Below are 23,137 nucleotides of genomic sequence, written 5' to 3' on the forward strand. Positions count from 1 at the left end.
GCATTCTTAGACATGTCTTAGTCAGCCTCACCAACGCGCCAAGGACAACTCCAGGGCGGAGAAGAGCGAAGAGCGATACGCCAACCAGAGAGGACAAACCAGCTGCTAGACTGCCTGCGTGTTGCTTGCGAGGTTGAAACATCTCTTTGAGATATCCTCGATCCTATCCCTTTGCTCATCACCGTGGTATTCCAGAGGAGGGACGTGTCGAGGGCCGTACCACTCGTTGTCAGCCAGCACTTCCCCTCCTTCGTAGAGGCGCCGCATCCCGACTCACCGATCGTGTCCCTGACATCGAATCCGCTCCCTTCGGCGCTCGTGAAGCCCTGCAGCTGAAACTGCCCGCGGTAGACACCCCGTTCGTTATATACGAGCTCAATGCGACATCCCGACTTCCGATCCATGTGCGGGAAGTGATACACGGGTCGATCCTAGATGGAGATCCATGGCGTCCGGTTATAACCTAGGGTCCTCGGGGGCACCATCCCAACACCGTGGGGTGGATGGACGGTCATTATCAAGTCATGAAGGCTCTGCTGATGGGAGCTGGACGGAGACGGCCTCGCGGGGAAACCGAAATGGACGTTCTGGCTCTGGAGGCAGCAGCAGCATCGGTCCGCGAGGTACCTCGCTTACTCCATCCCTCCCTCCACCTGGCAGTTTCAGCTCGGATTTGAAGAGTATGAGCACGTCGCGGAGTACGACGCCACGACAAGAAGTGTTGTTCCCCAGGCAGGGTAATAATACCATCGAGGAGGATGAGGTTACCGGCACAGAAGAACGGCAGGCAGTTCTTAGGGACAAGATTGCAAAAGAAATGAAGATCAAAACAGGCACAGAGAATATGTTGGAGGCATTGCTGGCCAAGAATCCAAAGCAGACAAAGGACCAGCGAATGAAGGTCGAGTCGGAGTTGAGTTCGGCAAACCGCAAGCTCGCGGAGCTCCATCATGAGCTGGAAGAGGAATTGTTGCGTGCACAGGTGCCATCGACACCACCCCGAAATCGTATCTCTACATTATTTCGGGGCAGTCCCCTACGGTCCCCTTCTCGACAGGTGGACGTCGCCGATGAGGACCAGATAGAGGCTGACGGGGAGACGGAGTCGCCTACGTACGTCCTCTCGGAGACTCTCCAGGCTCTGGAGATCGAGGGGATGTCGCCAGATTATTACGTGGAGAGGGCGAATAGCTTGGTGGAACTATTCAGACGATATCCAACGCTTAAATACGATTTGGCATGGTCAGTATTTGGATTGCGGGTGCAGGTGATGCTCCTGAGCGATAGCAGAGAGGTCATTGCGGCGGGGTACCGATTGACTCGCTATGCCATTGCGGATCGCAAGTCGATCCAGATCATAAGGTCATTACACACAGACGAGTTGGTCATGCTTTCTCTTGTCAAAGAATCAAAGGCTAGCATGGAACGCGAGCAGGCCTTGAAATTCGTGAGAGCTTTTCTAGATGTCAAAGATGGAGTTCGCGAGATATCCCTCGCGGTCCTTAGGACCATCGTCTCTGTCGCGGAGCATCATGAGGACCGCTTGAAGAATATCACCCTGATGACTCTTGCGGAAATCTTGGTTAAAGACCCAGAGTTGCTCTTCAGCGCCGGTGGCTATGGTCCTCTGAACGACGCCCTTGCTGAAGGGACCTTTGGTGCATCGGAGAGTCTAATGGCCAGCTTTTTGCACATACTCGATCGACCGCAGAGCAGAAAGTACCTTCGAGGTGGTTGCGAGCTAGAATCGGTCCTCACTCCTTTCACTGATTCGATAGCGGATAATATCCGTAATGGACGACTCAAATCTTCTGCAAGAGCCATCTCGGCCATGCTGAAGACCTGGCCAGGATTGCTGACACTGGCCAAGGATCGAGGCAGACCTCTCCGTTCCCTCCTGGAATCCTTACATTATCCCGATCCCCAGGCTAGGGATCTCATTATGGAGCTTCTGTTCGATGCTTTACGTATCAAACCTCCTTCATGGTCGTCGTCTTTCCTAGCTGGCAGAAGGCTTACCACTTATGGTCGAGTATCCAACCTCAGGTCGGAAACCGACACCAAGCAACTGCGTGCCTTCTATGATAAAGAGAGCAACCGGTTTGACCTCACAGCTCATTTCTCGGCTCTCATACTGGCAACCCTGCTGGATGCCGGGCTAGTCACGGTAATGGACATCGCAGCTCATCTTGCTATTACATTTACTAATCATTCTGCAGGCTCTCTCCGACCTTATTGAAGATGAGACGGACCTATCACTGAAGCGAAAGGCTACCTTGCTCCTCACCGAAGTCCTTAAACTTGCGCATCACTCGCTCCCTCGGTCGATCAGCGCTGGCCTCCAAGTACTTCCCCATCTACTTCCGGCTGCTGTCAACTTCAACTCCGACAAGCATGACATTTCCACATCAACTATCTACCAGATAGAAAGTATCAACCGCACTCTCACCAAGTCCGGCGGTTTCTCGACAGAGTCGGGCAGATATGCTGTGGATGCAGATATATCAGCTTCGCTGCTGTCGGGGGAACAGGCTAAAAATAAGCTGAGTGCCACAATGGACGAAACGCAGTTCCGCAATTTGATTCTAGAGACCCACGTCCTGAATACGGTCAACTACGTTAAATGGAAGTGGGATTTGATCCACCGTATCGTCGAAGGCCCCCTCACGAATCCGAAAAGACTAGACGAGGCTATCAAAGGATCCAAGTTCATGAAGCGGCTAATTGGATTCTATCGACCCTTCAAATATAGGTTCTCCATGATTCCAAACACAAAGCCCAATTTGCGTTACATACGGACGGGCTGTGCTCTAATGCGGACGCTAGTGCAGAGCGCGGAAGGATCGAAATATCTGGCCGAAAATAAGTTGTTGAGGCAAATCGCGGAATGCCTAGCTCAAGTGGATCGAATGAGCGGATTGACTTCGTCTTCGCCGTTATTTTCAAGGGATCAGATGTCAAATACACTGAGCGGTGGCTATTTCGCTTTACTGGGAACTCTAAGTTCCGATAGCAACGGACTGGCCATGATGGAGAGATGGCACATGCATAACATGTTCTATCATATAATAGAACTGAAGGATCGAAACGACTTGATCCAAGCGCTCCTTGGAAATATGGACTTCAGCCTTGAGAGCCACCTCAGAGTCATATTATCCAAGGCCCTTACCACATGCTCGAAGGATATCCGTATCTTTGCAACCAGGTTCCTCCGGAAATATGCCGTAGGCAATTCCTCACTTTCACCAAGCGGTACGGGAATAGGAAATGCCGACTGGGTCGTGAAACTGCTCGTTACGCAGCTCTATGATCCAGATGTTGCGGTTTGCCAGGTTGCCGTCAAGATTCTTGAGGAGGCTTGCAATCAGCGCGACTATCTTGAGTACGTAGTCAGATGTCGACCTTCTCTCGACCATCTTGGCGAAATCGGTGCACCTCTCCTTCTGCGCTTCCTTTCAACCTCTGTAGGATATCACTACCTTGACGGTCTTGATTACATTACCCAGGAAATGGACGACTGGTTTCTGGGTCGAAACGATGCTTACGTGGGGCTTGTTGAGGCCTCCTTATCCCGAGCTTACGTCGACCAGCCTCGCAGGAACAGCTTTGTAGGTGACGATCTCGTTGAAATGCAAGACATCGGTCTTCTTCCCCCTCATTTCTATAGGGAACTTGCTCGCACCACTGAGGGCTGCAGGCTCTTGGAGCAGTCTGGGCATTTCAACGAATTTGCATCCACGATACGAGATTTCGAGTTGACAGAAGAGGACCCCGAGCTGCTGCTGAAAGTAAAAGGCTGTCTCTGGGCGGTGGGTAACGTCGGATCGATGGAGCTGGGAGCATCCTTCCTCGAAGAAACGGATATCGTAAAGGATATTGTCAAGATTGCTGAAGAAGCAGAGGTCTTGACCATGCGAGGAACAGCATTCTTTGTCCTTGGACTGATATCCAGGAGCCGACATGGACTGGAGATGCTTATAGAGAACGGATGGGATTCTGCGGTGGACCAGAAAGGAGATTCCTTGGGACAATGCCTGCCTATGGACTTGAGCAAGCTGTATACTGTGAGTCACGTTCAACGGGCGTTTGAAGAATCGTTGTTGATCCGGTTATACCAGATATCTTTCCCTAAACTTCCTCGGAATTCGCAATTTAGACGTGTTTCTCGAGAGTTGTTCAAGGCAGCGACAACGGACTCGAATCCACTGAACGAAAAGATTTTGAAATCTATAGTGGATATGGGTAACACCGTGCTGTCTAAACGAGCTGCCACCGAGCTTCAGAGGTGAGTTGAAACCATCCCAGCGCTCTCTATATGAAATGTCGGATCTAACAGTACATCTTTGTAGCCTGAAAACAAAGCATCCTGAATGTTTCCGCCAGGTCGCCCTTTTCCGAAAGACCCTTATGATCCTGGAAAGTCATCACTACCGGCTCCCGGCCAGACGCTTTGCTCTAGACCTCTTTGACAAGAGCGTGATGAGGCGGGTCGTCCTTGAAGAAGATACAGATAGCGACTCTGACAGCTCTATGTCGCAGTAAGGGTTGTTGCCTCCGTCCTTTTTTTGGCATTTCTATTGATAGTTCACCTCGGTTGCATGACTCAAACCGTTGTTTGATGAGTTCTGACACATATACCCTGATTTCGTGTTCTCTTTTCGGTCTGCCATATTTAGCGGTATCTCTTACCCCCAGTTCCGTATAACGTCGAGATTACCCCTGCGCTACATCCTATTTTGGCGCCATGGCGATGTCGTATTTTGAGGTGATGGATACCCCCGTGCTTTCCACCTCTATTTCCCCCCTTCGCACCTCATGTTCCTTTTTACCATGGTGCGATATGAAATGGTATATGTTGCAAGCGTTGTTGCCGTGTTTTATGTGCTCGCCTCTTCTGTGTTTTGATTGGTGTCTTGGTGCTTGCTTATCAAAGAAAACTGAACGGGTGGGACAGGAGGTGGAGTTTATTTTTTTATCGCGAAAGGAGAGAAAAAGTATTCTGCGCGCCTGGGGTTGTTGTCATTGATGGCTGGTTTGAACAGATGTAACGGTTGCATATTGCGTGAAACACGAGAATTCAAAGGGATCAGTTACCTATATTCAGCGAGAAATTAGCAATTTTGGCATATCATCAGAATCAGTCGATTTCAGTAAGAGCGCTCATGAGAAGTAAATGATAGGTCTTGACCTTGTTGTATATATTCAAGAACACATATATATTCAAGAACGTGATAGCTTCTCTAGTGCAATGCATGCAGCTAACCAGATCCACCTTCCTTGCCGATCAATAGTTCTTTTCAAATGACAAACAGAATTTCTTATTCAATTGTTGAATAAACTATTCTACTTATTGTTATTGTAATCTGATCTGTTTGTATTCAGACCATTTAGTAGTTAGCTCCGCACTGTCATCCGCGGGTAGTCTAACTAAGTATTTACATAACAGCCGCGGATCTTCTTACCGTATGCCGATGCCGCTCTCTCTATTTCGCGAACAAGCAAGCTACATATGACCATTACTATTACAATCGCATCGCATCGCAGCAATATTTATCCCTGGTGGAAAAGTGGCATTTTTGTATATTATTAACCAACTCTCTATCCTTTCTAATTCGCGAGCGAGTTGCGCTTTTTTCTTTTCTTATGTCGGCGCAAGATTCCAACGCCTCGGACTTTCCGCCTACCTCCGCAGCGCGAGATGATGTTAGAGACGACGACAACGTCACAGCTCAGAGTAGCTCGCCCACGCCAGACTCGACGATACGGACGGATGTATTAGATCCTTATATCAATCCTGCTGCTATTGTACGGTTAATTCAGTGTCCGCGATGCAATCTGCCCTTACGGAACCCGCTCCGATTGCCGTGCGGAAAGACACATTGTCGATCATGTCTGCCGCCGGTGTGGAAGCGGCCGAGAATCACATATCCGGTTGATGAGGGTCGAGAGGATGGGTTCACGTGTTGGTGGTGCGAGAGCGAACATGCGCTGGGCGATTGTGGCGTGGATGTCTTAGCTGCGAAGGTTGTCGAGCTGTTTCGATCGGTGCTGGAGGGGGAACATGCTGCTGGTCAGTATGGCGGAGGGGAAAACAGAGTCGTTGTTCGGTGGAGACAACCTGGTGTAACTGGCAAAGAGGAAGATGATATTCCGGAGGAAGCTGTTGTTGACGGAAGTCGTTTGCGCGGTACCTATATGCTGGTAAAGGAAGGGCGACTCAAGCACGAAGCTCTCGGTGTGACTTACGAGCCGGATGGGGAGTTCGATGAATCCGAGAAGGCGGTATTGGAAAAGATCAAGGACGTTACGAGGAACGAGCTTGATTGCCAAGTATGCTATTGTCTCATTCTGGATCCGTTGACGACTCCTTGCGGACATACGTTCTGTCGAAAGTGCCTGGCTCGGATCCTAGATCATTCCAATCTCTGTCCGATTTGTCGAAGAAAGATCAGCATGCCACCAGCAGTGAGTTCTGAGCCTGTCAATGGGTTGTTATCGCGTCTCTTGGATACGTTTTTTGAAAATCAAGTTTCTGCACGAAGAGAAGCTGCCGCGAGAGACGAGGTTGGTCTCAATGATGGCAGAGCTTTGCCCTTATTTGTCTGTACCCTTTCCTTTCCGACGATGCCGACTTTCTTGCATATTTTCGAGCCTAGATATCGTCTCATGATTCGACGAGCGCTGGAAAATGGTGGGCGGAAGTTTGGTATGGTTGCCTTTAACCATTCCGGATCGCCTCAAGGGGAACTGGGGAGAAGCCAATTCATGCAGTACGGCACTGTCCTTGTGATTGATAGGTTTGAGCTGCTTCCCGATGGCAGAAGCCTTGTTTCCGCAGTCGGTGTATCTAGATTCAAGGTGCTAGAATACGCTCTCGTGGATGGGTATTACGTTGGAATAACTGAGCGTGTCGATGATGTCTCGTTAGCTGAGGAAGAAAGGATCGAATCAACAGAAACTGCCGCAGCAGCAGTCACTATGCCCATCCCAGAAGAAGGCGGTACTGCTGAAGTGCCCCTCGAGTCTCTCTCCACCCAGCAACTGTTGCAGATTGGTCTGGACTTTGTGGACAAACGGCGTGCCGATTCTGCACCATGGCTGCATCGCCGTATTCTAACTGCCTATGGTGATGTGCCGACAGATGCAGCGCGGTTCGCCTGGTGGCTTGCCAGCATCCTCCCTATTCCAGAGGAAGAGAGATACTCTCTACTTCCTACAACGAGCGTGAGAGAACGCCTGAAGATCACAGCTCGCTGGGTAAAGAAGCTGGAAACCATCACGGACTGGTAGGTTCCTAAAATCTCCATTATATCCCGCACTGTTCTGACAGCACAACTCCTGCACGAAGGTCAACGAGCACTTCAGCATGTGCGGTCTTATGACTAGCCGTCCCTCTGCTCCTCTTAGTGATCCTCCCTCTCATTATCGGCCCCTTTACGGCCTCATTCTCCTCTGCTTCTGCGAGGGTCTCAACTTCTCTTCTCCCCTTCGGTTTCTCCGTCTCTTTCTCATTTGGGCCAAATATCGTGCCGCCTGAGGGCAGTCGTCGCCGCGTTATTCAGCCTGCCTCTCGGCAGACGGCGACCTATATTCCCCAGACAATAGTCTTGGGAGCCCTCACCCTTCTGTTTGTGGCACGTCTAGCGACCAATGTGGCTCTGGTGAGGCGGTCGAGGCAACAAAGGCACGATGAGAGAAGACACAGAGTGGTCATTGTAACGGACCGCAGTGGGAATAGAACAGTGAGACGGACGGGTTAAAGTGGTCGGGCAGAGGGACGTCGGGTGCAGCCATCTGATCTGAATCCTGAGTAGATTTTCCTGTTCAAAAGTGGAAATGCCCAGCCTGGTATGCCTTTGTTGATAGCCGGCAAATTGCGCTCTGTGAAGCAAAAAGTCGCGGGTTGTTGGCTAGTTCCCAATATATGCAAGAACTCCAGCTATTCAGTCAGTGAATTTCTGGCTGCTGTGAAGGAAATGGTGGGTGGGCTTCCCGGTGTGTCCTGCTATAACACCGTCCTCCCCTGAAGGATCCCCCTTATTCATCTCTCCTCACATCTTATCCTTCGCTGCTGCTGATGTTTAAGCATCACAAAGTTGCTTCATCACCAGGCAAATTCAGGTACCACAGACTGGCCATCCCAGTATCTCGCAGGCTTTCCTTCTCCTTCTCTCTTTTCGCACGCTTCTGCATATAAGTAAGCGCAACATGCAGTCACAACTGTCAGAACTATCGAACGCGGTTGGGCACCATCCATATGGGCGCCTCACTCAGGATTTCCTAGGCAGATTTCCTAAGTCACCACTCCTTAAGGAGGCGGATGTGCCATATGTTGTGGCGCTGGGTAAGAAAGGATGTGGGAAAAGCTCACTTCTGAGAGCACTGTCAGGCATTCCGTTTCCTACTGGGCTAGATGGTACCGTTATTGCGACAGAAATCGTTCTGCGACAATCCGACTCACGGTCCAGACATATGACTATGATCTTTCTTACGTCGGAAGTTAGATCAAAGGCACCTCCTGCCATCAGGTTGGAACTCGAGGAGGATTTCGATATCCCGATGCTTATTCAGAACGCTGAGACGCAAGCGCGAGATCTCAGAGCATGGGTCACAGGCGAACATATCCTGAGAATCGAAATGTGTGGCTTTGGCCTACCACACATCGCATTCGTTGATCTCCCAGGAAAGACCGGTGATTCGATAAAGGACGCCATTGTTGATAAGCTGATGCAGCGATACGTGTCGAATGAGGGCACAGTCGTACTCAATGCCATCCCTGGGAGTGACGTCCCCATTGACGTCGATGCCTCTGGACTTCCTCCCAATCGTACGATCAACGTTATCGTCAAACCAGAGACAGTGGATCCCCAAATATCCCTTGACTATCTGAGATCTCTCTTCGCAAAGCGGCGTACGTCTCATGGCTCACTGAGTTGGCATATTGTGCCTTCCCCAATTGCATCGTCCACCGACATATCTTCCATCGTTTGGACTCCGCCGTGGAACTGTCTGCAAAGAATTGACATGGGATTTGAGTCATTGAGGGTCAAACTTCTAGACCTGTGTGAAGCTCAGTTCCTAACCAGTTTCCCCAGACTTGCGAAAGAAATTGAAGCAAAAGGGAAACATTACGATAAACAAGCTTATGAATGTGACGAAAGCAAAGCGCGACAACATCTTACGGGTCTCTGTCGCCGCTTCGAAACGTTGGTGAAAACTTCAATAAATGGCGAATACGAGGATTCTTTCTTTGAGATAGGGGACTTCAATCTTCGACGGTTGAAACTCACTATCGATGAAACTAAGCACTATCTCCGATCTCGCCTGCAGAGGAGAGCTCAGGAAACAAGGCTGCTGGATGAAAATGCTCCCTCGTCCTCCATTAGTGACTTCCTCGCAGCGTCGCAAGAAGGAGCAGAGCTTACACAACAATTTGACCTTCTACTCCAGCAAGACTCCAGTCAGCGCTCGTCAGATCTCGAAGGCAAGGGGCTAGTCGAGAAATTCATTTCTATTCTAACCGCAGACTGGTCATTCATCATCGAAGAGTGCATGTATAGAGCGACACAAGGTTGCTTATTTCTCATGCAGGAGATTCTTCAGCACACTACGGTCCCACAGGTTTCAAAAATTCTTGATAGACGTGTTTTAACGCCGGCTTTCAGATCGAGGGAGACAGCTGCTCTGGCTAAAGTGCGTGAGCTAGCTGCGTCGCGCTGTCAACCAGAGACTGTCGCAGTAACTCCAGAGTTACAGCGCGAGCTGGAGAAACTACAAAAATGCCTGGACGGGGCCCATGGACCCGAACACCGAGAAGCCGTCTACTCGAACATTTTATGTTGCTCGCGGCTTTACTTTGGACTCTGTCTCGAGGCCATCATTGAGAAAGTTGAAAAAGAAGTGATCGAGAAGTGCTTACTAGAGGGACTACCCGAGCTTCTCCTGCAAACAGTGAACGACATTAACATTCCTCGAAGCTCTCTACGCCAAATGCTCAGAAAGCACCGAGAAAAATTGACCAGACTGTTCCGCCAGACAGAGTGCAAAGTTGCATATCTCCAGAGCAAAAGCGATGGATTCCGGACCTGTCCGTCTGAGGAATCACGCGAGGCTGCTGGGCAGCGAGTACTTCTGGGATACCGTCTTAAGGATCCCCCTGTTTACATCTCCGATCAGTATATGGACTCACAGCTGAAGAGAGGACCGAAATAAAGGCATACTGAAAGTGCTTTGTGGTTATCAATTCCGAGTCTGGCTCGAGTGCAGATGGTCTCTTGCATGGAAATCTTGTCCTTTTTCCCTTTTCATTTCATTTTTTCCAGAGTCTCGATTTCATCATAGATCCATTACCTAGTCGCGTTGTGCCTTTTTTCACAATAACATGTATTCTAGAATAAGCATTAATTCCTCTCACTGGAGCACATCCATCACACTTCTTCGTGTCTAAGTCCAATTAGAAATTATCAAAAGAAAGATGATATGATAGACTCTAAATGTGCAATATCGCAAGCGGGCTAGATCTTGCATCGTGATAACAGCGTTGAGCCTGTCCTTTGTGAGCCTGTCTATTTAGTCCTCGAACACTAATAAATTTAGTATACTTCTTAGGACAATGGAATAGTTGTAGCCTGTTTACAGGGTAGATAATCCAGTAAGTCCTCGGGGAAGCAAGCAAGACAATTTATCGTATTCGACATATATTAGTTCAAACCATTTCATATATGTAATCCGACACGATCGTTACCGATTGCGGACATATACCATGGTCGTCACGAAAGATAAAACATCCACGAAGTCGTCTTATTAAAATTTTTATGGCCAGTCTTCTTGAGTCCGTATCCATCCAACGTTGAAGGATGCTACCCGTCGCGAGGTAATAATAAAGGAATAGAACAGACCGGATAGCTCATGAGAGAAGGAAAAAAAGATGAACAAGCCTGGAAGAAGATTCAATGCCTGTATTAATTGTACAATGAAAAAGAAGCCTTCCATCTGTGCAGACCCAAGGGTAAGAAAAAGCAAAGAAAGAAGAAACAAAGACAATGAAGAATCGGTTCTTCGTTCCTTCTTAAAAAGTAAAAACCTCCCTCCGTACGTCCCGACCCGTATTACACCTCCTCCCCAACTTCCGCATTATAAAGAAAAAGTTAGGGTTTCCTCGTCGCTTCATGATGCAGGTAAATGCTATAGTGATGGTGGTCGAATATCAACCCGGCCAAAAGAGGTCCTGGAAAGAATAGGACTTTCCGAGAGGTGGAGGAAAATATATTTTGATCATCATTTACTTGCGGCCGTATCTCGCCTTACCGAAGGAGAAAGGGACGTAGCGGTACTTGATCATGTGCTGGATCTGTCGTCGCACTGTAATGGAGATGTGTTAGTAAATATTCTTGGTTGGATATGGCGCTCTCGTCATTGGACAGATCGGAACAAAAAGCGCGCAGACCATGTATAGAGTAGAAAGGCAGAAGGACTTACTCGTCAGGAAAAAGAGAACGAGCCAGTAGACCACCAGGACTGGCCAGAACACGGGAATGTCAAAAATCTCGAACCACGAGCAAAGGAATCCAATGGCGATGGCAACTGTGGCTTTGTGCCAGAACTTGAATTCTGGGAGGCGACGAATGAACGGACGGAATTCGTCATCGTTCTTGGTGGGAAGGCTGCTACCAGCATCGCCGTCCTCCAGGCCCTCATCCTGGGTGAGGGACGGGTCGAATCGCGGAGAGAGGAAGGCGAGGAAAAGGTTCAAGAGGTAAATACCGAGGGTGTATGCGACTGCATAACGTAGATTCAAATTAATATACCGGTCATCCAGAATCTCGGAGAGTATCAACTGCAAATCAAGACCTACCGATATACCACCCCTGCGCGAAGACAATGCGCAAGAAGAAAATGAACAGGAGTACTCCGGTGCCCACCCACCGATAAGTCGTGTAGGGTGTTGACGCGTCCAGATAAGCTTGGTATTGCTATTTTCAACTGAGTTAGCCCAATGAGCCATATGATTATCGATACTATCCATGAATCCATGCGAATCTATGGCCTTGAAGGATTGCTCACCCTATGAAGTTTGGAGGTTTGTGCAGACACGGCCGTAAACGGCGACTGTTCCGGCTCTGGGACGTCCATTGTGCAGCACGGGCGGAGTCTTGGGGCTATCGATCGGTCTCCGAATGAAATATAAATCTCCGGACCTTTCGGTTGCCAGCGCAGGACAAAGAAAAAGGGAAACGGAAGAAGGACACGGCGGGTTCGTCGGGATTGCGTTGTCGTGCTTCGAGATGGGAAAAGTGTCAAGTTGCTGGTTGGTGGCGCAGCAGCCTCATTTGTGGCTGGTTCATCTAGTATACCTTTTCAGTACTAGCGCATCCAGGAACCGAGCACGGGATGTGGCTGATGGGAGTATTCCACGTGACATGGCTGGCCGCGGTTTTCCTCGGGCCGGTCGGGGTTTGTTGCGGGGAGAAGTATGGGGGTTCCTCGGGCAGTTTATTTCTAATGATGTTTAATAGACAGCTTGTCGTCGTCCGTCCACCCGTCTGGCAATAGATAATATCTAGACCTCATTATTCCCTATTTTCTGTCTTCCTTACTATCAATTGTCTTGTTCAACAATTGAACGTCATGTTTGCTAGGCGCTGTTCCCGGCTGGTCGCCACGAAGACGGCCGTCCCTTTGACATCCTACCTTTCTAGAGTCGGCAGGCCGTACTCTTCTGCTGCACCAGCTTACGAGAACATCCTGACGGAAACACCAAGGCCAGGTGTTGGTCTCAGTAAGCATATAGAACCCATAGAAGCTTCTCTAGAAATGAATGTGACAGCAATTGAGTTGCTGACTCGAATTAAGTTACTCTCAACCGTCCCAAGGCTCTCAATGCCCTCTCCAGCTCCGTTTTCAAGGAGATCAACGATGCACTTTCCAAGTACGAGGAGGACAAGGATATTGGCGCCATCATCATAACTGGCAGCGAGAAGGCCTTTGCTGGTATGCTCTCAAGAATATGCCCTTCGTATGCGGCGCATCTGCTAACCCTGGCGTGCTTCCAAAGCCGGTGCCGATATCAAGGAAATGGCTCCTCTGACCTTCTCCTCTGCCTTCTCCAACAACTTCATCGCCCCCTGGTCTCATCTGGCAAACAACATTCGCAAGCCGGTTATCGCGGCTGTTTCTGGCTATGCTTTGGGTGGTGGCTGTGAGCTGGCCCTCATGTGTGACATTATCTACTGCACCTCGAAGGCCACATTTGGCCAGCCAGAGATCAAGCTGGGTATCATTCCCGGCGGTGGTGGCTCTCAGCGCCTGACACAAGCCGTGGGGAAGAGCAAGGCTATGGAGCTCATCCTGACGGGCAAGAACTTCAGCGGAAAGGAGGCCGGCGAATGGGGTGTCGCTGCTAAGGTGGTCGACGGTGGAAAGGACGAACTCCTGGAGGAAGCCCTTAAGACTGCCGAGACAATTGCCAGCTACAGCAAGGTCGCCGTTCTGGCTGCCAAGGAAGTAGTCAACAAGAGCCAGGAGCTCTCTCTCAAGGAAGGTGTTGAGTATGAGAGACGCATCTTCCACGCTCTATTTGGCACCAGGGATCAGAAGATCGGTAAGTACATATGCCTTGACTTGGACAATCCGCGGCTAACGAGGCTTAGGAATGACGGCTTTCGCGGAGAAGAAGAAACCGGAATGGTCAAACGAATAGACAAACTATGTCTTGACTGGGATCTGTATTGTAGCGCTACATAACAATGTGACGATTCTGATTTGCATACCTTCTCTTCAGGTCAGATCTTTAACGACTTGCCACTTCACACGATCGCCCAGGAGACACCGAAGGTCATAACCCATTGTTGTGCCTAATAATCGACCCACGTGACAACAAAGAAGGGTCCCCGGTGTCCCCCATTCACCAGTCCCCATATAATTCCAAGCAAAGATCTCTCATCGAACAGAGGAGCCCTGGTAGTGCAGTGGAGATAACTCTAGACTACCTGCATTGCACTACCAGAGCTCCTCTGTTCGATCCCCGGAGGGAACCCTCCAGTGACTCCCTCTGGGGATCAGGGGATCAGTAAAACCCTGCCCGGGCGGGGTTTTCGTAGCACCTTCAGACTGACTACCACCAGAAAACCAGTCTGAGAGTGTGAGCTTTTTGCCTTTTTTTTTTCTGGGAGCTGACATTGTTTGGTGTAGCTCTCGATGTTTTTTTGAGTTTCCTATTTAGGAAGTTGTGATGCGGACAGTGATAACTGCTACTAGCGGACACCCTTTCCCCACAGTTATTATACTAATGCTACAATCTGACTCCAGTCCACATAGAAGACTGTACCAGCATATAATGATTTAACTGTAATAAGAGAGGCACAGTTACGCTACTTCTTAAGTGCCTGTCGAGCATATTATGGTGCAAGAAAGGCATATACCTGGATCGAGACGCAATCCAGCCGTTATTAAAAGCTCATGTCACATTGATATTGATATTGGGGCTAATCCTTAGAAGAACAAAAAGAAATCAATCACAAAAGCGATCGTAATCCTCTCCTGCACACAATACTAATAATACAGTCAGGGACATCTTATCAGACCCCAAGGAAATTCCGATCCAAGCAAATTCACATCCACATTCCCTTTTTAACTCAACGGCTCAGTCCCAGAGGGTTCTCAGTAGACTGTTCGACCTTCCTATCTTGTCCTTCACCAAGACCGCTGATCGTGTCGTTGGCAGTTTGACCAACGCCCTTGGTCGTGTTTCCTAATCCTTGACTGGCGCCGCTGACTGTGTTTCCAAGGCCTTGAGTCGCATCTCCAGCCGTCTTGCCTAGGCCACTTACGATACCACCGACAGTGTTCGTGACGCCGCCGACGGTCTTGCCTAGAGTGTCGGTGATACCGCCTAGGACGGTGGCTGGATCGGTTAGTTTGGTAGTTCGAGGTATACAGGATTGGGAAAAGGGGGTGGCTCAAGGTATTGTTGTGATAGGAAAGGAGACGCGAATAATAATACACGTACGGTTCTGTTCGCTGTTGTCTCCGCTACCAGATGACATATTGATAGATTTGTTCGTGACTTGGATGTATGGAAGCACAAGATAGAGAAGTATCGTGCCACTCAAACGTGGAAAGTAATAGCTTAGGTATATAGTAATCAATTATTCAGTTATAGACACTTGCACAAGAGTCAAAAAAACAAACAACTCACAAGTCCGTCGAAGATTTAAATATTCATCAATTACCACCTTGTTGACGTTCTGAGCCTGATCTGATGTAGGTGGTGATCCTGAAAGCTAGAGTACCATACACGCCAAGTATGATATCATCCGCGTTCCATATTTTTCTCCATACAATGACATTTTCAAGCCCACGCCCTCCCGCCGGCTCCACGAATCATCGCGCGTGCTACCCCATAAGGAACCGATTGGTTTAACAATGATGATGATGCGGCGGCGTTGACACATCCTGCTATGCTTCGTATGTTGACATGGGTCTTGGGAGGGGTTGTGGGGGTATCAGTGATGTATAGCTTGCGAGTCCGCTATTATCGAGAGGAGAAGGCGATCTGATAGGAGAACCGTGAAATATAGTATAGTAGACATTGGGTATGAAGTATGGTATGGCTTTGGTTACGACTTGCCTTATCTGACAGGCATGTGATAGCATCTTTTATGATAGTAGGTTGGATCCGTAATGTATGGTAGGGTCAATGATTGTTGTGACTATTTAGTACAGGCAATTTATCTTAGTAGTTTTGGCACGGAATAATATATTAACTCTATGTGCGCAGAGAGATGTCCAGTGTTATCCTTTATGCTTCCATATAGAGTGTAGTTTATTGAAAATGTCAAGAAATAATAATAAGAAAACAATGGGTCGTTCTGATTTATCATGTAAATGTCACTGGATAACTGATCGCAGTAGTCCGACTGTCCGAGAGTCTGCTTGTTTGAATTTCATCATTGATCTACAGCTCTGGACTGTCGCTCTGTTTCTTTAGAGAAGACCGGCTTACCCGCAAAACACGACAACATAATACTTAGTGGAGAATAGAAATCTTTCTACAACTGAAAGAATGAACCAAGAATTGAAATTAAAATTCCTAATGGGAATGCAACTGCAGAACTCAGTTCAATAACGCAACGCCCCAGGACATCCATATACACGCCAAACTCCAATACAATATGACACCAGCAGCCCTCGCCCATCGCGCGTATAAGACTGGGATTGTCTGGCCTGACACCAAAGGATGACCCGAGTAATTATCTCTTTGCGCAACTTCTGTCGCCATGGACCAGGTTCAACCTTCTCTTTGCTCGTTATATGAGTGGATCTCTCTGGAGTGCCATTCGTCCTGAAGAAATCTTGTCAACCAAGGACTCGACCTAACGGATATGTGTGAACAGGTTGGGAGTGTCGTGATTTTGGTTTTATTGCCATATTTGCGAGAAGCATTCCGTGAAGCCATAACGTAGTTGCTACCATTTGTACTGCGTTTGTCAATGATGGCCAAAAGACGAGTCAACCTTGATCGTAGGAAGCCAATAACTCTGCAACTCCGCATGTTAACTTTGGAGTATTTGATCTGACAGTAGCTGACCAAAACGACAGTGGAAAGTGACTCAGCTATATTTGGAAGTGATAATGCAATGTCCCTGAAACCAGCTGACGAGTATGTAAGCAAAGCAGCATATAAGCAGAAACAATCTAGTCAGTCAAGTATGCCAATCTTGAGTTTGTTATTGTCCCACAAAGTGGCGCCTGGATCGAGTTTGTAGGTAATACCGGTGGCTATTTCCGTAGGTTACAGAAACCGTGGCCGATAATGGATCACAGAAGCACCACACCTAAGTAAAAAGTTAGCACTGCTCCTTCTCCATTAGTGCATATAGATCGATGACTCGGAATCGGAAATATGCCTGTGCCCAGGGTGGTTTGGCGGTACTTCGGACGGAAATGACAAGTATATTCGGTAGGAATAATCCCAATCAGGCAGGCATGTTGATCGTATAGACTTCCGAGATCTGCCCCGATAGTGACTGCTTGAGATGTCTCTGTATCCTTTCTATGGCCTGTGAATCGTAGTATCCTCGAGTGTGTCGCTCACTATAAGTTAGGAAGGCATGAACGCGGAATCTGGATCATAAGCATCGTTCTTTTGTCAGTGTTTATCTTCCTTTTGTTCATCCTCCTTCTATTGTATCCTCACGTAACAGAGCCGATCTGTATAGCCATCATCTTGTCTTTCTCTTTTATAATTTTGAAGACAGAATCTTGACCAGCTTCTGGATAGCCCAAGGTATTAATAAACTCATGCACTCTCCATGAACTTCAAAAGAGCGGTCTCTCATCTTTATATCCACATACGATCAGCAGAATCGACAGGCCAGACCATAGCAATGCTTTCGAGGTGAGAACGCTATGGATGCTGATACTTATGACTTTCTCCTAGGCTTTCTTGAAATCGGGTCAGTTTCTCGACGTTACGGCCACAAGTAACTTCAATATACCAACCATAATCACGGACACCGAGCAAAAGATACACTTGGATGCTCCTCCGGATCTTTTCGCAGGAAAGTCATCCTTTATACCCGTACTTCTTAATGACCACAACCTCACACGTTCCTCTATTAGCCAAAGATGCCGAGTCTTGAGACCTGCCAGTAAGGAACGACCCCCGGGTACTGCTCCGGACCTTGTCAAAACCACAGAGAGATATGAGTTTAGCGTTCACCTCTCCTTTCAGAAACGAGACATTCATCATTAAAGCAAGGATTTACACTTTTGTTCCCGAAGAATCGTGCGAAGACATCCTCCTATGTGGATAAAAACAGGGTCTTGTGAGCTCAGCGTTTGCTGACTCCTTGTCCTCTTCAGAAATTATGACCGATTCTATCATCAAGGCAAGGGATTCCCAGTTGTTACGATCTGAGGCCTTGGCCTGCGATGAGAGACTCTGGTTGTGATGCTCAGTCCATGTGGCTAACCCCCTGCCTTTCAGAAAATCTAGATATTCTCATCATCGAGGCAAGTGATTCCCTTGTTGCGACCTGAGGCTGCGGCCAGTGATGACAGACACCGGGTATGATGCTCAGTCCATGTGTCTGACCTTTTGCAGGTGGTCCACACCTCTCGGAGATGAAACAAGTTAGTTGATCAATGTCTGAATTACCTGCCTTAGAGGGTTCAATAGCCTGCAGTGTATATAGGTTATATTTATCGCTTACCTTGTTCGCGAAACAACCGAGAAAAACCGTAGGAGATCTCTTCTCCAATCGGGGAAGAGTGAAGTGATAGATTCAGTCACAGACGCGTCCGGCTGGTTGATAAGCCTGACCACATAGGCGCGGTGTGAATACTTGGGTTATGTAGTTAGCAGTCAAGTGATGCCTGGGAAAACCGACACCCACTTTTAGAAGTGTTAATCCAATTTTGGTGAGTCGCCAAACCCTGTTTAATTATTGAATGTGAAATCTTCATAACATTTTACATCATTTACCGTATGACTCTTAGAATAATCTTTATCTGCGGCATCATCTCCAGGCTGCCTTCTCACTGTTAACTATTCCTCGGTTCCACAACTACTAGCCAGAGATATAGCTTTGGTGGTAGAAGTTAGTCCAGACCAGGATACCGATTACCTTGATCTCAACGTAGTGCAACTATTGAGGGCGCCTAATTGCCTGCTAATAGTGCCGCGTCTCATTGATTAACTCCTACGCGGTAAGTCTCACGGAGAAAAAGTGCTTTGTGAGACAGAAGACAGGACGGATCTGACGGTCCCGAATAGCAAATCCATCGGAATTACAGTCCCTTTAGGGGCACTGTGCGCGATTCAAACTTTCTAGAATCACTCGCACGCCCAGATAGTAGCAGATAACAGCAGCTAGCAGTTCGATCTAGACAATTCCCCAGTCAGGAAATAGGATGCGAACTCGGCCGTAGCTCATCCGGTCTGGCATGATTTATCGGGCTGCAAAGGAACACGGCCAGAAAAGTCGGAGGAATCTGTGCTAATACTGGAAACCAACATTGGAAATCAACATTGGGATTAACAATGCATTCGAACCCCCTTAACTATCTGTTTTTCGGGGGAGCATTGACCGGTCTGCGGGCCCAGACGTGTTTATCGAGCCAGGTATGGCAATATGTTTGTAATATGTAGTTCTAAGAATGGCGTAGGAGAAGAGGGGATGATCGAATAAGATCCTGCGATTCGGTGAATAATCCAAAGGAAACGGTGGGAAGCTTGCTTGATTACCAACTGGCAACGAGCAGGCCTATCGGCTATCGCTGACCTATATCACGTGACACAATAGCGCGTCCAACATAATCCATCTAACATCGACTGCGGTCCAGACCATGAGTTTCTGGCCGTGATGTTCGAGCCTGCTAGAGCTGACAAACGGAGATCTCGCAAGACCCGGTTGGAGAGATGATAGATAGAATGCTCGTGACATGTGTTGCGTCAAGGACATTGGAGAAACTTCCCCGCAGACTTGATGGGACCAACCCCGGCATTGTATGTACAGTACATATGCATTGTGTTGTATTGGAAAGCTGGAGAAATCGTGTACGTGGATAGATACATATCTTACAGTCGAACAGTACATATCTTATTGGGAGTTTGTATCCACTGTTGTGCGGGGTAGAGATTCGGGCCTCGAGGCGGAGACCAAGTCGGAACCGCAGAGAATAATGCTGATGAATGAATGAATGAATTAGCAGTGCATTCTAGATCCATACGGGTAAAGAAGCTGGGGAAAACGTCATACTTAGGGATGAACCTCTCCTAGCTGGATCGATTTGATGACAACCGAGGTCTGATGAGCGCTGGCCTAGACAAAAACACACGGCCCCACGGGAGCTATTGGTATGTTGACATGGATGATGAATCCCCATAACAGGATGATTCTGATTTCGTTCCCCAGACCGTTAGTCTCGTGGTGTCTGATAGATGGATCGAGAATGGCTTTCTCCCAAGCTGATAAATCTCTCCAACGGCGCACTTCCGTGTCCAGAGGGCGGTATATAATCTCCTTTCGTCTTCTATCTGCTGCTCATCGTAGACTCAACCCTGCATCTCCCTGCTGACAATTGAGCAACTGTATCCATTATACGAACTGTTTTCTGTATCATACTGCGATATTGAACCGCCATCATGGGTAAAGACGATGAGCCAAGTATGAACCCAGGCACCTATTTGCCCATTTCCATAGCTGGCAGCTGGTACATATCTTTGGAGATCTGGATAAGTAACTGACGATGACTTCCTTTCTTCCAGAGACCTACCGCTACAATGAGAACCCGACCTACACTACGTCCAATGGCTGCCCGGTGAGTCTATTCGACCGATCACGGCAACGTTGAAGTTCTTAAAGCGTACTAATGTGCCCGTATAGGTCATGGACCCAGAAGCTTCATTGCGGGTTGGTGCAAATGGACCCCTTCTGCTCCAGGACTTCCACTTGATCGACCTGCTAGCACACTTCGATCGAGAGAGAATCCCGGAGCGGGTTGTTCATGCAAAGGGTGCTGGAGCTTATGGAGAGTTTGAAGTCACAGACGACATCAGTGACATTGTATGTTTTCCACTTTGAATCTACAACTTGCACAGCGGCTAACATGAGGAATCAGACTACTATTGACATGCTCAAGGGTGTTGGAAAGAAGACCAAGTTGGTCTCACGGTTCTCTACAGTCGGTGGGGAGAAGGGTTCAGCAGACAGTGCTCGTGATCCTCGCGGTTTCTCACTCAAGTTCTATACAGAGGAAGGTAACTGGGACTGGGTATTCAACAACACTCCAGTGTTTTTTGTCCGTGACCCATCCAAGTTCCCTATCTTCATCCACACTCAAAAGAGGAACCCTCAGACCAATCTGAAAGATGCTACTATGTTCTGGGACTATTTGTCAACCCATCAGGAGTCTGTTCATCAGGTCATGCATCTGTTCAGTGACCGCGGTACTCCATACTCCTATCGCCACATGAACGGCTACTCTGGGCATACCTACAAGTGGATAAAGCCAGATGGAACCTTCAACTATGTCCAGATTCACTGCAAGACCGACCAGGGAAGCAAGACCTTCACCAATGAAGAGGCTGGCAAGCTCGCCTCAGAGAATCCTGACTGGCATACGGAAGATCTCTTCAACGCCATCGAGAAGGGCGAATACCCTTCCTGGACCTGTTATGTCCAGGTCCTCAGCCCTGAGCAGGCTGAAAAGTTCCGTTGGAACATATTTGATCTAACCAAGGTCTGGCCACAGAGCGAGGTTCCGCTGCGTCGCTTCGGCCGATTTACCCTGAACAAGAACCCGCAGAACTACTTTGCCGAAATCGAACAGGCAGCCTTCTCACCTTCGCACATGGTTCCTGGCGTGGAGGCTTCTGCCGATCCAGTGCTGCAATCCCGTCTATTCTCCTACCCAGATACGCACCGTCACCGCTTGGGAGTCAATTATCAGCAAATCCCGGTCAACTGTCCTCTCCGTGCCTTCAACCCCTACCAGCGTGATGGTGCCATGACTGTCAACGGCAACTATGGCGCGAATCCTAACTACCCATCAACTTTCCGTCCGTTGACCTTCCGTCCTGTCAAAGCCAGCCAGGAGCACGAGAAATGGGCCGGTGCAGCAGTCGCCAGGCAAATCCCCGTCACGGACGAGGACTTCGTCCAGGCCAACGGCCTCTGGCAGGTCCTGGGCCGTCAGCGTGGACAGCAGGACAACTTTGTCAACAACGTGGCTAGTCATCTGTGCAACGCTCACGAGAGAGTCCGTAAGCAGACTTACGGAATGTTCACCCGCGTCAACAAGGATCTCGGTGCACGAATCGAGAAAGCTACCGAGGCCAATGTCAAGAAACAGTCTCACATCCCCGCGCGTCTGTAGATACTATGAGCAAACAATAAAACTGGAATATTCATACAGCGCTGAGCAACCCTACCGGTCTCGCCCTCAGTACACCCCATCCTGGACCTCATTTGAGGCATCTTCCATGTACATCCCATCGCCCAAAGACGTCCATAGCCGTATTAGATTAAAGACTGAACAATTCATCCACCCTTCAAAATTAGTCTTCTCTCCCTCTTCAAGTTCTGGAAATGCCTCCACAGCTGGAACAAACCATTTCCGCAGCTCTGCATAACAGCGCTCCCCATGCTTCTCCCGATGCTCCTCTGGCATCATTGCCTCGCCCAGTCGTTTGACAGCCACCTCATCCATCACCAAGCACGCGCGATACTTGTTCCATGCATCTTGCTTATCTTGAGCTTCTACCCAGCCTTCAAAATGCCTCCGCACTGCGTCAAACGAAGCCTCGTTCAGCATGGCTGGCTCCTCGATCACGGTCAGCTGGTGGCGCGCCCAGAGCTGATCGTTGGGCGTGGGATCCGGGTTTTCCAAGCCGTACTCGTGAAGATCTTCGTAGACTCCCGCCTTGATCCAGGAAGTGAGGATTTCGATTGCTTTGTGGAACGCGGGGTCGGAGCGGTAGGTTGTGCGGTAGACGACCCAGCCCCAGGTCTTTTCGCGCATGTCCTGGAGCATGCGACGGGAGTTGCGGTTGAAGTCGATAGATTTTATGGTCGCTTCGTCGAGTTGAGCCGGTCCGAACATGATGGATAATTGTTCAAGAGATGTGTATTGGGAAGAGAGAGATAGAGAGATTGAGAGTGTATGTGTTTGAGAAAGATCTGGGAGAATGATTTAACAGAGCAGGAAACAGTGTCTCCTTAGTGTTGAGCAAGCCTGGATGTCTATATATGTAGGGGAAACAATGATGTTAAACTTGCAAATATACCATGCAACCAGGCTTTCGAACCACATTGTTTACTGGTGCCATTCATTTATGCAGTGTAGATCCTCCGCACGGCTAAGCTTACATGAGTAGCAGAAGGCCCCATCCATGGGGACATCCTATCATTAGTAGGTTCGCAGACTACAAACAGTAGTTTCGAGCATATCGTGGATAATATCAGAGAGCCGCCCTGCGTTATGGAATGAACGGAAATAGGAGAATTTCTGAAGTAGTCTTGCATTTATAATAATGTACACACCGCGAGAAATTGACCCAACCGCAATCAATGCCGGTGTCCACTTTGAACGCCAAACGCTTGTGCTACCCGCCATCCCCGGTGAAATCGAC

At 48.6% G+C, this 23,137-nt stretch overlaps 8 protein-coding genes across 8 annotated transcripts; 5 read left to right on the forward strand and 3 right to left on the reverse strand.

Moving 5' to 3' along the window:
* The first annotated feature begins 356 nt into the window (after window positions 1–356).
* C8Q69DRAFT_257185 (putative cytosolic regulator pianissimo) lies at window positions 357–4,643 on the forward strand. Its single transcript, XM_028626638.1, has 3 exons — window positions 357–2,167; window positions 2,220–4,285; window positions 4,350–4,643. Exons 1-3 carry the CDS (start codon window positions 446–448, stop codon window positions 4,540–4,542), a joined length of 3,981 nt encoding a protein of 1,326 aa, XP_028485159.1. The 5' UTR covers window positions 357–445; the 3' UTR covers window positions 4,543–4,643.
* Window positions 4,644–5,489: 846 nt separating this feature from the next.
* On the forward strand, window positions 5,490–7,745 carry C8Q69DRAFT_257245 (putative ATP-dependent protease). Its single transcript, XM_028626639.1, has 2 exons — window positions 5,490–7,286; window positions 7,349–7,745. Exons 1-2 carry the CDS (start codon window positions 5,644–5,646, stop codon window positions 7,380–7,382), a joined length of 1,677 nt encoding a protein of 558 aa, XP_028485160.1. The 5' UTR covers window positions 5,490–5,643; the 3' UTR covers window positions 7,383–7,745.
* Window positions 7,746–10,328, forward strand: C8Q69DRAFT_257246 (hypothetical protein). Its single transcript, XM_028626640.1, has 2 exons — window positions 7,746–7,995; window positions 8,097–10,328. Exon 2 carries the CDS (start codon window positions 8,209–8,211, stop codon window positions 10,210–10,212), a length of 2,004 nt encoding a protein of 667 aa, XP_028485161.1. The 5' UTR covers window positions 7,746–7,995; window positions 8,097–8,208; the 3' UTR covers window positions 10,213–10,328.
* A 953-nt stretch (window positions 10,329–11,281) lies between these two features.
* C8Q69DRAFT_506861 (retrieval of early ER protein Rer1) lies at window positions 11,282–12,132 on the reverse strand (the record flags this gene model as incomplete). The annotated part of the gene is made up of 4 exons (XM_028632840.1): window positions 11,282–11,361; window positions 11,479–11,778; window positions 11,855–11,972; window positions 12,064–12,132. The coding sequence occupies 4 exons, from the start codon at window positions 12,130–12,132 to the stop codon at window positions 11,282–11,284; spliced, it is 567 nt and encodes a 188-aa protein (XP_028485162.1).
* A 348-nt stretch (window positions 12,133–12,480) lies between these two features.
* Window positions 12,481–13,849, forward strand: C8Q69DRAFT_257306 (enoyl-CoA hydratase/isomerase family protein). The gene is made up of 4 exons (XM_028626642.1): window positions 12,481–12,778; window positions 12,853–12,990; window positions 13,055–13,600; window positions 13,650–13,849. Exons 1-4 carry the CDS (start codon window positions 12,628–12,630, stop codon window positions 13,697–13,699), a joined length of 885 nt encoding a protein of 294 aa, XP_028485163.1. The 5' UTR covers window positions 12,481–12,627; the 3' UTR covers window positions 13,700–13,849.
* A 556-nt stretch (window positions 13,850–14,405) lies between these two features.
* Window positions 14,406–15,197, reverse strand: C8Q69DRAFT_257273 (hypothetical protein). Its single transcript, XM_028626641.1, has 3 exons — window position 15,197; window positions 15,008–15,126; window positions 14,406–14,902 (listed from the first exon to the last, which is right to left on the reverse strand). The coding sequence occupies exons 2-3, from the start codon at window positions 15,042–15,044 to the stop codon at window positions 14,634–14,636; spliced, it is 306 nt and encodes a 101-aa protein (XP_028485164.1). The 5' UTR covers window positions 15,045–15,126; window position 15,197; the 3' UTR covers window positions 14,406–14,633.
* Window positions 15,198–19,993: 4,796 nt separating this feature from the next.
* On the forward strand, window positions 19,994–21,915 carry C8Q69DRAFT_257374 (catalase isozyme P). The gene is made up of 3 exons (XM_028626644.1): window positions 19,994–20,325; window positions 20,391–20,570; window positions 20,626–21,915. The coding sequence occupies exons 1-3, from the start codon at window positions 20,254–20,256 to the stop codon at window positions 21,880–21,882; spliced, it is 1,509 nt and encodes a 502-aa protein (XP_028485165.1). The 5' UTR covers window positions 19,994–20,253; the 3' UTR covers window positions 21,883–21,915.
* On the reverse strand, window positions 21,916–22,817 carry C8Q69DRAFT_257318 (hypothetical protein). Its single transcript, XM_028626643.1, has one exon. The coding sequence runs from the start codon at window positions 22,606–22,608 to the stop codon at window positions 21,949–21,951; it is 660 nt and encodes a 219-aa protein (XP_028485166.1). The 5' UTR covers window positions 22,609–22,817; the 3' UTR covers window positions 21,916–21,948.
* Between the last annotated feature and the right edge of the window lie 320 nt (window positions 22,818–23,137).

This window comes from Paecilomyces variotii (genome assembly GCF_004022145.1).
Source record: "Paecilomyces variotii strain CBS 101075 chromosome Unknown C8Q69scaffold_5, whole genome shotgun sequence".
In the NCBI taxonomy this organism is placed as follows: Eukaryota; Fungi; Ascomycota; class Eurotiomycetes; order Eurotiales; family Thermoascaceae; genus Paecilomyces; species Paecilomyces variotii.

Bases quoted from the DNA above. Each gene is read 5' to 3' on its own strand.
- C8Q69DRAFT_257185 (XM_028626638.1), top strand. From the start codon at position 446: ATGGCGTCCGGTTATAACCTAGGGTCCTCGGGGGCACCATCCCAACAC. The intron at 2,168-2,219 runs GTAATGGACATC...ATCATTCTGCAG, and splicing joins TGGATGCCGGGCTAGTCACG to GCTCTCTCCGACCTTATTGA. The intron at 4,286-4,349 runs GTGAGTTGAAAC...ACATCTTTGTAG, and splicing joins GCTGCCACCGAGCTTCAGAG to CCTGAAAACAAAGCATCCTG.
- C8Q69DRAFT_257245 (XM_028626639.1), top strand. From the start codon at position 5,644: ATGTCGGCGCAAGATTCCAACGCCTCGGACTTTCCGCCTACCTCCGCA. The intron at 7,287-7,348 runs GTAGGTTCCTAA...TCCTGCACGAAG, and splicing joins CTGGAAACCATCACGGACTG to GTCAACGAGCACTTCAGCAT.
- C8Q69DRAFT_257246 (XM_028626640.1), top strand. From the start codon at position 8,209: ATGCAGTCACAACTGTCAGAACTATCGAACGCGGTTGGGCACCATCCA.
- C8Q69DRAFT_257306 (XM_028626642.1), top strand. From the start codon at position 12,628: ATGTTTGCTAGGCGCTGTTCCCGGCTGGTCGCCACGAAGACGGCCGTC. The intron at 12,779-12,852 runs GTAAGCATATAG...ACTCGAATTAAG, and splicing joins AAGGCCAGGTGTTGGTCTCA to TTACTCTCAACCGTCCCAAG. The intron at 12,991-13,054 runs GTATGCTCTCAA...GTGCTTCCAAAG, and splicing joins CAGCGAGAAGGCCTTTGCTG to CCGGTGCCGATATCAAGGAA.
- C8Q69DRAFT_257273 (XM_028626641.1), bottom strand. From the start codon at position 15,044: ATGTCATCTGGTAGCGGAGACAACAGCGAACAGAACC. The intron at 14,903-15,007 runs GTACGTGTATTA...TAACCGATCCAG, and splicing joins AGACAACAGCGAACAGAACC to CCACCGTCCTAGGCGGTATC.
- C8Q69DRAFT_257374 (XM_028626644.1), top strand. From the start codon at position 20,254: ATGACTTCCTTTCTTCCAGAGACCTACCGCTACAATGAGAACCCGACC. The intron at 20,326-20,390 runs GTGAGTCTATTC...GTGCCCGTATAG, and splicing joins CTACGTCCAATGGCTGCCCG to GTCATGGACCCAGAAGCTTC. The intron at 20,571-20,625 runs GTATGTTTTCCA...ATGAGGAATCAG, and splicing joins CAGACGACATCAGTGACATT to ACTACTATTGACATGCTCAA.
- C8Q69DRAFT_257318 (XM_028626643.1), bottom strand. From the start codon at position 22,608: ATGTTCGGACCGGCTCAACTCGACGAAGCGACCATAAAATCTATCGAC.